At 37.0% G+C, this 12453-nt stretch overlaps 1 protein-coding gene across 1 annotated transcript in view; it reads right to left on the reverse strand.

The window, feature by feature from the left end:
- LOC107624169 (transcription factor bHLH112) overlaps positions 10935 to 12453 on the reverse strand; it is a 2794-nt gene continuing 1275 nt past the window's right edge. The window contains exons 3-7 of the mRNA XM_016326643.2: positions 12256 to 12372; positions 12089 to 12154; positions 11861 to 11926; positions 11681 to 11731; positions 10935 to 11537 (exon numbers count right to left, since the gene is read on the reverse strand). Coding sequence (XP_016182129.1) covers positions 11364 to 11537; positions 11681 to 11731; positions 11861 to 11926; positions 12089 to 12154; positions 12256 to 12372 — 474 coding nt within the window. The 3' untranslated portion in view covers positions 10935 to 11363. The remainder of the gene's footprint in view (positions 11538 to 11680; positions 11732 to 11860; positions 11927 to 12088; positions 12155 to 12255; positions 12373 to 12453) is intronic.

The raw sequence follows: 12453 nt of genomic DNA on the forward strand, positions 1-12453 counted from the left end.
ATTATAACATTATATTTTTACATCTTAAATAAAATAGAACGTCAAAGAGTAAATATCTACAAAGTTGAGATGAAAATTATAAATTCAACCTTTCATATTCATAAGAGAGGAGAAGACAACAAAATTATTAAAATTTTCTTTAAACAAAGACATATATCTGCGCTTTTTAATTTTCATATGAAAGTATAGTATGTGTTGGACGTCGTTATGGATAAGGGGGTGCTTCACCTGAGTGTGGTATCAGGTAAACCACAAATCAAACCGTGTGTTTTGTATGATGCTACTCAGACGGTCTGTATTGTAGGTGAGAAAACGGTGCTGTCACTTCTTGTCACTTTCAGCTGGCTCCCCCAACGGTGCCCTACCCAACATTAAGCCCCCACACTTATCATCCATTTTCATTTTACTCTTTTCACCAAACAACACCCATGACGTCTTCCTCCAAGCTTGCATGGTGATAGCAAGCTAAATATGCCAAAGAAAGAAAATTTAGAGATGTTGATCGTCCTGAACTTCATGTTATACATTATCTCAGTCATTCAAAATATGTAAATTTTTTTTAAAATTTTTTTTAAATTTTTTTATATTTTCTGCTATTAAGATCCCGAGTTATGTGTCTGATCTCGGTTTCTGCAAAGCGCCCGAGATGCTCCAGAGTTTTTTCCAAGTATCTTTTCATATTCGGGTCTTTGGCCTGATACTCTCCATTTATTTGGGAGGTCACTACTTGGGAATCGCTGAATATCAGTACTTTGGTTGCGCCGACCTCTTCTGCCAGCTTTAATCCTGCAATCAGGGCTTCATATTCTGCCTGATTGTTAGAAGCTGGAAATTCAAATTTGAGGAAAACTTCTATCTGTGTTCCCCCTTCATTGGCTAGTATTATGCCTGCACCGCTTCCTGTCTTGTTTGAGGATCCATCTACGTATAGTTCCCATGTAGTTGGCTTTCCCTCTTGGTCTCCCGCGTGCTCCGCTATGAAGTCGGTGAGGCATTGGGCTTTGATCGCGGTCCGAGTTTTATACTTCAAGTCGAACTCGGAGAGCTCTATCGCCCACTGAACCATTCTCCCTGCAACATCTGTCTTTTGGAGGATTTGCTTCATAGGTTGGTTCGTTCGGACTCTTATTGTGTGGGCTTGGAAGTAGGACCGTAACCTCCGTGAGGCTATTACTAAGGAGTAAGCAAACTTCTCTAGTTTGTGGTACCTTTGCTCGGGGCCCTGTAGAACTTTGCTGGTGAAGTACACTGGATGTTGTCCGACCTTATCCTCTCGTATTAGGGCTGATGCGACAGCTTTGTCTGCTACAAAGAAATATAGGACGAGTTCTTCCCCAATTAGAGGTCAGGTGAGGATTGGAGGTTGGCTCAAAAACTTTTTGAACTCTTGGAACGCTTCTTCACATTCTGGAGTCCATTCGAACTGGCATCCTTTTCTTAGCAGGGAGAACAGTGGAAGGGACCTTAATGCTGACCCTGCCAAGAACCTGGAAAGGGCTGCAAGTCGGTCATTCAGTTGTTGGACCTCTCTCAAGCAAGTTGGGCTTTTCATTTCTAGGATGGCTTTGCACTTGTTGGAATTTGCTTCGATCCCTCTTTGGGTTAGCATGAACCCTAGAAATTTTTCAGCCTCCACCGCGAAGGTGCATTTTGCGGGATTTAGCCTCATCCTATGCGCCCTTATGGTGTTGAAAACTTGTACGAGGTCCGTAAAGAGGTCGGCCTTTTCCCGGGTTTTTACCAGCATGTCGTCTACGTAGACCTCCATTAAGTGCCCGAGGTGGGGAGCGAACACTTTGTTCATCAGCCTTTGGTACGTGGCCCCTGCATTTTTTAATCCGAAAGGCATGACCACGTAGCAATAATTTGCTCTAGGCGTGATGAATAATGTCTTTTCCTGGTCTGGCTTGTACATCAGGATTTGGTTATATCCTGAGTAGGCATCCATAAACGACAAGTATTGATACCCTGAGCTGGAGTCCACTAGGGTATCAATGCTTGGGAGCGGATATGGGTCCTTGGGACATGCCTTATTCAGGTCGGTATAGTCGATGCACATCCTCCACTTGCCGTTTTGTTTCTTAACTAGTACTACATTTGCTAGCCATGTTGGGTATTTAACTTCTCTGATGAAGCCGACTTCTAGGAGTACTTGTATCTGCTCTTCTACCGCTTGAGCTAGTTCTGGGCCGAGCTTACGCCTTCGCTGCTGTACAGGTCGAGACCCTGGGTGGACCGAGAGCCGGTGGGACATGAGCTCGGGGTCTATTCCTGGCATGTCGGAAGCTTTCCAGGTGAAGAGGTCAGAATTTTCTTTTAGGAGCTTTGTCAACCTTTGTTTTAAGTTTTCTTCTAGGTTAGCTCCTATGTTGGTATTTTTTCCTTCCTATTCGCCGACCTGTATTTCTTCAGTTTTTCCTCCTGGTTGTGGGCGCATCTCTTCTTTGGTTCTTGTGCCACCGAGCTCTATGGTGTGGACTTCCTTGCCTTTTTCTCTCAGGTTCAGGCTTTCATTGTAGCATTTTCTCGCCAACTTCTGGTCTCCCCGTATCCTTGCTATCCCCGCAAATGTCAGGAATTTCATGCAAAGATGAGGGGTAGACACCACCGCTTCGAGTCGATTTAGGGTAGCTCTGCCAATCAAGGCATTATATGCTGACCCCACGTCGATGACTATGAAGTCTATGCTCAGAGTTTTAGATTTTTCCCCCTTCCCGAAGGTCGTGTGGAGGGGTAGAAATCCCAGTGGTTTTATCGGCGTGTCGCCTAATCCATATAAAGTATCGGGGTAGGCTCTTAACTCCTTTTCATCCAACCCTAATTTGTCGAATGCGGGCTTGAAAAGGATATCTGCCGAACTCCCTTGGTCTACTAGGGTTCTGTGGAGATGGGCATTGGCGAGGATCATAGTTATCACCACTGGATCATCATGTCCAGGGATTACTCCTTACCCATCCTCCTTTGTGAATGAGATTGTGGGAAGGTCGGGTGATTCACTCCCGACCTGGTAAACTCACTTGAGGTGTCTCTTGCGAGAGGACTTGGTGAGTCCCTTCCCGCAAATCCTCCCGAGATCATATGTATGTGTCTCTCGGGGGTTTGTGGCGGTGGGTCTCTTCTGTCGCCATCCTCTCGCTTTCTCTTCCCATGATTGTCCGACCTTTCCATGAGATATCTATCAAGCCGACCTTCTCTAGACAACTTTTCTATCACATTTTTAAGGTCGTAGCAATCATTTGTTGAATGACCATAGATCTTATGGTACTCACAGTAATCACTGCGGCTTCCTCCCTTTTTATTTTTAATGGGTCTGGGAGGCGGCAGCCTTTCAGTGTTGCAGATTTCTCTGTATACATCCACCATGGAAACCTTTATAGGAGTATAAGAGTGATATTTCCTCGGTCTGTCGAGACCAAGTTCTTCTTTCTTCTTGGGCTCTCTCTCTTTCTCTTTTGTCGAGTGGGCGTGCCCGGACCGCCAACTCGGCTCTCGTAGTCTGGCATTCTCCTCCATATTGAGGTACTTCTCTGCTCTTTCTTGTACATCGCTCAGGGAGGTGGGGTGCCTTTTTGATATGGACTGTGAGAAGGGACCTTCTTTGAGTCCATTTACTAACCCCATGATGACTGCCTCGGTGGGCAGGTCTTGAATTTCCAAACACGCTTTATTGAACCTTTCCATATAGTTCCACAAAGGTTCTCCGACCTCCTGCTTTATTCCCAGGAGGCTCAGTGCGTATTTTACTTTATCCTTCTGGATGGAGAACCTCATCAAGAACTTTCTCGAGAGGTCCTCAAAGCTGGTGACCGATCTTGGTGGGAGGCTGTCGAACCACTTCATCGCTGCTTTTGATAAGGTGGTCGGAAAAGCTTTGCAGCGAGTCGCATCAGAAGCATCAGCCAGATACATCCGACTTTTGAAATTGCTTAAATGATGCTTCGGATATGTGGTTCCGTCATAGAGGTTCATATCAGGGCTTTTGAAGTTTCTTGGAACTTTTTCCCTCATGATGTCCTCACTGAACGGATCTTCTCCTCCCAGGGGCGACTCTTCTCGGTCGCCACGGGAGTTCCGACTTCTAAGGGAGGATTCTAGTTTTAAGAGTTTTTCTTCTAACTCTTTTCATCGCTCTATCTCTTCCCTGAGATTTCGCTCCGCCTCTCGTTGTCATTCTAACTCATGTTCCAACTGTTCCAAATGGTTTTGGTGGCCGTGGACCAACCCCATTAGCTCGGTTGCGTGGGGTGGCCCTTCCTTTCCTGACTCTCGTCCATCCGAGGAGTTCACCTTCGGATTTTTAAGCCCGGAGGTGCCTTCCCGATGTTGATCGCTGGCTTCCTGGTGGGGAGTTGGGTTCGCGTCGTTGTTTCCAGTATCCAGGTTTTCCTGTTCAGAATCAGACGCCGTGTGGCCATCTTCCAGTGATTCGTCCGCCATCACTGGTTGATCTCTCAGATCCCCGGCAACGGCGCCAATGTTACGTTGGGTAACCAGAGATTATTGGGCTAGACTCGCTGGGTTAGCCCAATCGTCTGAGGAAGGAAGCCTTCGAGCGGGTTCGCGTCTTGGGGGGCCTCCGTCCGACTTGTGAGTATGAACGAATGGGGATGGTACCTGCAAAGACACTCTGATGCCTAAGTCAGCAAGGGTGTGAGCAGGTCTAGAGAGTATTGGGACTTAGAGATACCTGAGGGGTGTCAGTGTACTTATAGTGGTGAACCAATAACCACCGTTAAAGTAGTTCCACCTTTTAAGGTGGATAACCGTCCCTTTATCTTAGGGGAGTTGGGATATGGCTCCTGGAAGTGGGTTGAGAGATTTTAGGGGCAGTTACCCATTTGAATGAGTGTTTATCTGCCAACTAACTCTCGTCCCCGACTTCTTTTAGAGTAAGACGTGGCTGGAACCGACTTCTTTAGGGGAAGGTCGGCGTGAGGTGAGGCTCAATCCTTTGGATTGGGTCTTTCGTTTGGACCTGGGACTTAGTGTTGGGTCAGGATATGAACAATATATATATATATAACGCACGGTCTGTTTTGCATGGTTAAAATTCAAATTCCAGCCATCAATAAGTTGTACCCTCCGACTTGTTTGTTTATTTTTTCTTAACAAAGAACTCGGACCCTCCAAGTTCTTTCACCTAAGAATGACATAAAGCTGTCCCACTTTCTCGTCTATCACTCCCTATTTCTATATCCGGAGAAAGCACACTAACAGGTTCCATAACTAGAAAATTGAGCCCATATATCTGTTAGGATTTGGTTGAATTAGTCCCACATTGCTCAGGATAGCAAATGGAGTGGGTGGCCTAGGCTATAAATATGAGGCTAAGTTCTCCATTTATTTTTGCACCAGTCAGAAACACTTTAAGCTTGTATCTGATTTTTCTTTTCCTCTGTACTCTTTATTAGAGAGTGTTGTGAGGTATAGTTAGATATTTGCTTTGAGAGAGTGTGGGTGTACTGGGGTGCCGGTGAGAGAAAGAAGTCTATGTGTTGTAACAATTTTCACATAGTGATATTCTCTGGTTGTCATTTGACAACGGCCGTCGTTTTTTTCTCCGGTAATTGGAGTTTCCACGTTAAATTCTTGTGTTGTGATTGTCTATTTTATTTCTCTGTCAAAGGTGTTTTCTCAAGGGAGAATGGTGTATTATTCCCAACAAGTGGTATCAGAGCTTCGGTTCGGTGGGATTTATTCTTAGTATGCTCTGTGGTTGCAGCCTAGTCTGACCTTCCACATCAGAAAAGAATTTTGTTCTGTGGCTTGAGGTTGATCTTTGGTTGCTGTTGTTGTTGCTGGAAGGCAGTGTGACACTGTGAGAGTACAGTTTGGAAAGATTCTGGCTAAGGAAAGACTTGGTATTTAAGTGTGTCCATTGTGACCCACCTCTCTTTCCTGGGGACCCTTCCTAGTGCACGGTCTACAGTTGAGTTATACTATTCCAGTATACGGTTGCAACAATGTCAGGATATTCAAGTGCTGTGAAGCTTGAAATGGAGAAATTTGATGGAAGAATCAATTTTGGCTTATGGCAAATACAAGTCAAGGATGTGTTGACACAATCAGGTTTGCACAAGGCGTTGAAGGAGAAGATCTCTGGTTGCTCTCTCTATGAGAGAAGATGATGTTCTCTAGAAGACAAGAAGTATCCTCATGGTATTACCGCACTGCCATGGATAAGGATATGCTTTGAGAGAGTGTGGGTGTATTGGGGTGCCGGTGAGAGAAAGAAGTCTATGTGTTGTAACAATTTTCACATAGTGATATTCTCTGGTTGTCATTTGACAACGGCCGTGGTTTTTTTCTCCGGTAATTGGAGTTTCTACGTTAAATTCTTGTGTTGTGATTGTGTCTATTTTATTTCTCTGTCAAAGGTCTTTTCTCAAGGGGGAATGGTGTATTATTATCAACAATATCTGCGTATAATTTGTTTTTAAACTACACTTTATTTGAATCGTAACAAACCCATTTTTATTTTATATTTCAACTGATAAGTTGACGTTTATAGTCAAATTTAAATATAACACGTACTATTGAAATTTTTATTGAGTGTTAATTTATTCTATTGGCTCATTATTCTACCAACTTTGTCATTAATGCATAATTGTTTATTGTATACTCTTTTCATTTTAAAATAACAATTAATCTCCAGATACAGTCTTACAAGTCCTCAATATCCCTTATCCCTAAAACGCGCTTTTTATGGCACGTCATGCGCCTTCTTAACAGATTTTTAATCAATCAACGCGCAAATATACAACTTCTTTTTTTTAAAGGATTTCATTTTCTTTTTTGAATTTTTTCTACGTTTTCTTGCCTTCTCTCTTCGATTTCTTTCGTGCATTTCTCTCTGTCTTCTCCTTCACCATTTACGTAAGTTTCTCTCTCTGTTCTCTTTCTTCAATTTTAATTTTTTGTTTTTCATTGTTTCTAAAATCAAGCTTTGAAATCGTTTTGAAAATAATGGATGATTCAACTTCAAATTGTCAGCTGAACTAGAGCGAAGTGGATTTTGAATTTGAATCCAATGAAGTTTCTGAGGTGTGATTTAATTCCAGTTAATAATTAAATCTGAATTTGAATCCAGTTAGTAGTTTATGATTGTGTAGCTGAATAATGCGTAGACTTTGCCTGTGAAATGTATTGTTCATTGTTCTTTGTTTGAATTGAATCTAATGTACTAGTTTTGATGAATTTTCTGCATTTTATATCAGACGTTCGGGTGTAAATCAGGAATATTTGAGTGTATTTTAGGAAAGTTTGGGTGTATTTATAGTTTATGACTTTTCATCTTATTGAGGGTGAATTGTCTTATTCTTTTAGTTGAATTATTTTAGTTTCTGTTTAACGATAATTTATGAATATGATTTTTGTTATTTTTTTATGATGGTTTTATAGTTATATTTGCATTCTATAGTTTATGCTTGTTTTTATATGGTGTATCTTTGGTGTATTTTGCAGCCCCTCTATGGTATTGATGAGCAGTTTGTTCTCTACATACAAGTATTTTTCTCATACAAGTCTTTACAAGTCTTCTCCTCCTTTTATTGTTTTGAATCCAATCAAGTGGTTGAGGTGTGGTTCAATTCAGAAAAAAATGTAGCATTAGAGGAAACATTTTTCTATACAAAAATGCTATTTGTACACTAAAATCAGCCACCAATGTATTTGTGTATAAATACATGTGTGGTTTAATTTATTTTCAATGCATATTTGTATTTCAGTATGTATTTTATACTGGCGGCTGACTTTGGTGGCTAATTTTAATGTACACGTAACATAACTCATTTCTGTATTTGCAACAAATTTGGGTGTAAAACGAAAATATTTGGGTGTAACACGAAGATATTTGTGTGTATTTTAAGAAATTTTAGGTGTATTTTTATTCTGATAAGTTCTGCATAATTTAGAACTCTTTCTCTTCCTCATCCTCATCTTCTGCTGCTTTTTTTTCATCATCATCACCATCTTTATCTTCTTCTTCTTTTCTTATTCATCTTTTCCTTTTTGTTTTACCTTCTCAAGTTTCTTCTTATTTAACTCTCTTAACAAGAATAAAAACAAAAAAAATCAAACAAAGAAGAAGAAGAAACACATAATGCTGCAAAATACTTGAAAAATGATGAACTTACATTCATTTAACTAAAAGAGAGAAAGAAATAAGAAAAAGAAGAAGAAGAAGAAAAATACAACATTAGAGGAAATATTTTCTGTACAAAAATGCTATTTGTACACTAAAATTAGCCACTAAAATTAGCCACCAATGTATTTGTGTATAAATACATGTGTGATTTAATTTATTTTTAATGTACATTTGTATTCCAGTATGTATTTTATACTGGTGGCTGACTTTGGTGGCTGATTTTAGTGTACACGTAGCATAACTCATTTCTATATTTGCAGCAAATTTGGGAGTAAAACGAAAATATTTGGGTGTAACACGAAGATATTTGGGTGTATTTTAAGAAATTTTGGGTGTATTTTTATTCTGATAAGTTCTGCATAATTCAGAACTCTTCTTCTTCCTCCTCCTCATCTTCTGCTGGTTCTTTTTTTCATCATCATCACCATCTTCTTCTTCTTCTTTTTTCTTATTCATCTTTTTCTTTTTGTTTTACCTTCTCAAGTTTCTTCTTGTTTTACACTCTTAAAAAGAATAAAAAAAATTAAACAAAGAAGAAGAAACACATAATGCTGCAAAATTACTTGAAAGATGATGAACTTACATTCATTTAACTAAGAAGAAGAAGAAGAAGAAGAAGAAGAAGAAGAAGAAGAAGAAGAAGAAGAAATGCAGCTTTAGAGGAAATATTTTTCTGTACAAAAATGCTATTTGTGCACTAAAATCGTCCACCAATGTATTTGTGTATAAATACATGTGTGATTTAATTTATTTTTAATGTATATTTGTATTCCAGTATGTATTTTATATTGGTAGCTGACTTTGGTGGCTGATTTTAGTGTACACATAGCATAACTCATTTCTGTATTTGTAGTAAATTTGGGTGTAACACGAAGATATTTGGGTGTAACACGAAGTTATTTGGGTGTATTTTAAGAAATTTTGGGTGTATTTTTATTCTGATAAGTTCTGCATAATTCAAAACTCTTCTTCTTCCTCCTCCTAATCTTCTGCTGGTTCTTTTTTTTTTCATCAACATCACCATCTTCTTCTTCTTTTTTTTCTTATTCATCTTTTTTTTTTACCTTCTCAAGTTTCTTCTTGTTTTACACTCTTAACAAGAATAAAAATAAAAAAAATTAAACAAAGAAGAAGAAGAAATATATAATGCTGTAAAATTACTTGGAAGATGATGAAATTACATTCATTTAACTAAAAGAAAGAAATAAATAAGGAAAAGAAGAAGAAGAAAAAAATGCAGCTTTAGAGGAAATATTTTTCTGTACAAAAATGCTATTTGTATACTAAAATCAGCCACTAAAATCATCCACCAATATATTTGTGTATAAATACATGTGTGATTTAATTTTTTTCAATGTATATTTGTATTCCAGTATGTATTTTATACTGGTGGCTGACTTTGGTGGCTGAGTTTAGTATACACGTAGCATAACTCATTTCTGTATTTGCAGTAAATTTGGGTGTAACACGAAGATATTTGGGTGTAACACGAAGATATTTGGGTGTATTTTTATTCTGATAAGTTCTGCATAATTCAAAACTCTTCTTCTTCCTCCTCCTCATCTTCTGCTGGTTCTTTTTTTTCCATCATCATCACCATATTCTTCTTCTTTTTTTTCTTATTCATCTTTTTCTTTTTGTTTTACCTTCTCAAGTTTCTTCTTGTTTTACACTCTTAACAAGAATAAAAATAAAAAAATTAAACAAAGAAGAAGAAAAAACACATAATGCTACAAAATTACTTGAAAGAGGATGAACTTACATTCATTTAACTAAAAGAAAGAATGAAATAAGGAAAAGAAGAAGAAGAAAAAAAATGCAGTTTTAGAGGAAATATTTTTCTGTACAAAAATGCTATTTGTACACTAAAATCCATCACTAGAATTATCCACTAATGTATTTGTGTATAAATACATGTGTGGTTTAATTTATTTTCAATGTATATTTATATTTTAGTATGTATTTTATACTGGTGGCTGACTTTGGTGGTTGATTTTAGTGTACACGTAGCATAACTCATTTATGTATTTGTAGCAAATTTGGGTGTAAAATGAAGATATTTGGGTGTATTATTATTCTGATAAGTTCTGCATAATTCAAAACTCTTCTTCTTCCACCTCTTCATCTTCTGCTCTTTCTTCTTCTTCATTTTCTTATTTCATATTCTCATAATTATTTTTGGGAGGAAAAAATCAAACAAAGAAAAAAAAATACATAATGTTGCAACATCAAAAGAAGAAGGAGGAAAAATACGATGATGAAGATGAAACACGCGAAGAAAAAGGAGGATAAACACAAAGAAGAAGGAGAAGAAGAAGGAAGAAGAGGAGGAGGAGGAGAAACGCGAAGAAAACACGCATGTTAACACATTTTTGTGGGTGAGTGTAGCTTCTGTTTAGGTTTGGCCCAACTTGTAAGACTTATAAGGCAAAAAAACTTGTATGTGTAGCATAATTATTAAAATAAATATATTTTATTTTTTAAATTTATTAAAAATTAATGCATCATAACAAAATTAATATATATAGACCATGAATTGTCTAAACACATTACTTATTTAATGACCTTAAAAATTAAAAAAAGATTTATTTTAAAATAGAATATCACATAATTCACATTATATCCTCTTTGCTTTCCTTTTGAATAATAATATTAAATATAAGGACGACACTTTAATTGCAAAATATAAATCATATAATATATTGATTAACAATTTAACATACAGGAAAAGACTCTTAAACTAGACAATTCCACATGCTAAATTCAAGGCACATAATATATGTATTTCTAACAACATAAACCACAGTAAAATTCCTGTAATCTAATATAAAATAATGCTGCCAAAGTTACAACTTGTTTATATTCCTCCTTTATATGGAGCTTCCAGATTACTACTAGTATATTAAAACATGGGGACTATATGAATTCATTCTTAACTACTAAATATTTAGGCTAAGATAGGAATGTATATTCTCTTCCAGTGGTCACTAATCATTAACTACTAGTGTACATCATTTTGCCTTTACTTTTGATTTTTTTTTCTTCTGTTTTTCTTTTCCATCTCTACTTTTTTTTTCCTCAATTCACAATTGATGTCATTATATTTGCTTCTTTTTCTCTATTATTCTTCTTAAACAAATAACTATATATAGTTATCACTTTCGTAGATGAGTAGTTCTCCACTGGAAAGAATCTATTACATATATTTATTATTGGCTCATTGATGACTACCTGCCACATTGCCGATGAGTGAGTCTCCAAATGTAGGCGTCCAAAAATCAGCGGTGGTCTCAGTAGCCATCGGAAATGTGCTTGCAACTGGTACCAAACAAAGCCCTCGACTACTCAAATCTTGCGTTAAACATTTTGAATCCTTTTCATAATCACATCCCTTAAAATAGAAAAGAAAAACTAAATAAACAGATATGCAAATTTAATATCTCAAAATTTACATGTACACTAAAAGTATACAAATAGTATTTTGTTGTGTATGTATATAACCACGTATTATAAAAGCATTTTATTTTATATTACCTGTTGATCTTGAATGGAAGACCCATTTTTCATATATGGAGCAGTTAAAACCTGGTGTTAAAGAAAAAAAAAAGGCCATATTTAATTAATCAAGAAACATAATTTTCACTATTATTTTGTAAGATTATTATATATATCACAACAATATTTTTGTTTATTTATTTAAAAAAGAAAGCATACATTGACTTGATCATGAAGAAATTTGATGTACTCAATGGCTTCATGTAGAACCGATGCAGTGTCCGTCTATATACAGATAAAAAATAAGATTAAAAACAAAGTATATGTGATTAATTCGTAGCATTATAACTTTTAAAAAGGTAAATAAATTTTCAAACAATGGCATAGATAGCTGTTCATTATGACAGCCGTGGAAGAAAAAAAATCCAAAACGAGAAGAAAATTCACCTTTCCAAAAGGTGATACCAATTGCTGAAGAGCAGTAATTCGGTCCCCTAACTTTTCTTTTCGAACCTTTTCATACATATCAACATGTAAGATTAGTTTTATATTTAAATTATACGAAGTAGTATATAGAGCTAGCTTGAGGGAGTTTGTTATTTAAAGATTAAAACCTTAAAAGTAGGCAAAGGAGATGGCGTTTCAATTCTTGCTTTTTTGAAGACGCGCCCAGAAACATTTTTGCTACAGACTGATGATGATGCTTTTTCTGGAGATTCTTCTCTCTTCAACTGCATATAATTAATAAATCAATTTTTATTTCACTTTGATTTATTGCTAATGAAGACATAAAAAATTGATAAATTTTCTAT

Source organism: Arachis ipaensis, chromosome B10 (genome assembly GCF_000816755.2).
Source record: "Arachis ipaensis cultivar K30076 chromosome B10, Araip1.1, whole genome shotgun sequence".
Taxonomy (NCBI): Eukaryota; Viridiplantae; Streptophyta; class Magnoliopsida; order Fabales; family Fabaceae; genus Arachis; species Arachis ipaensis.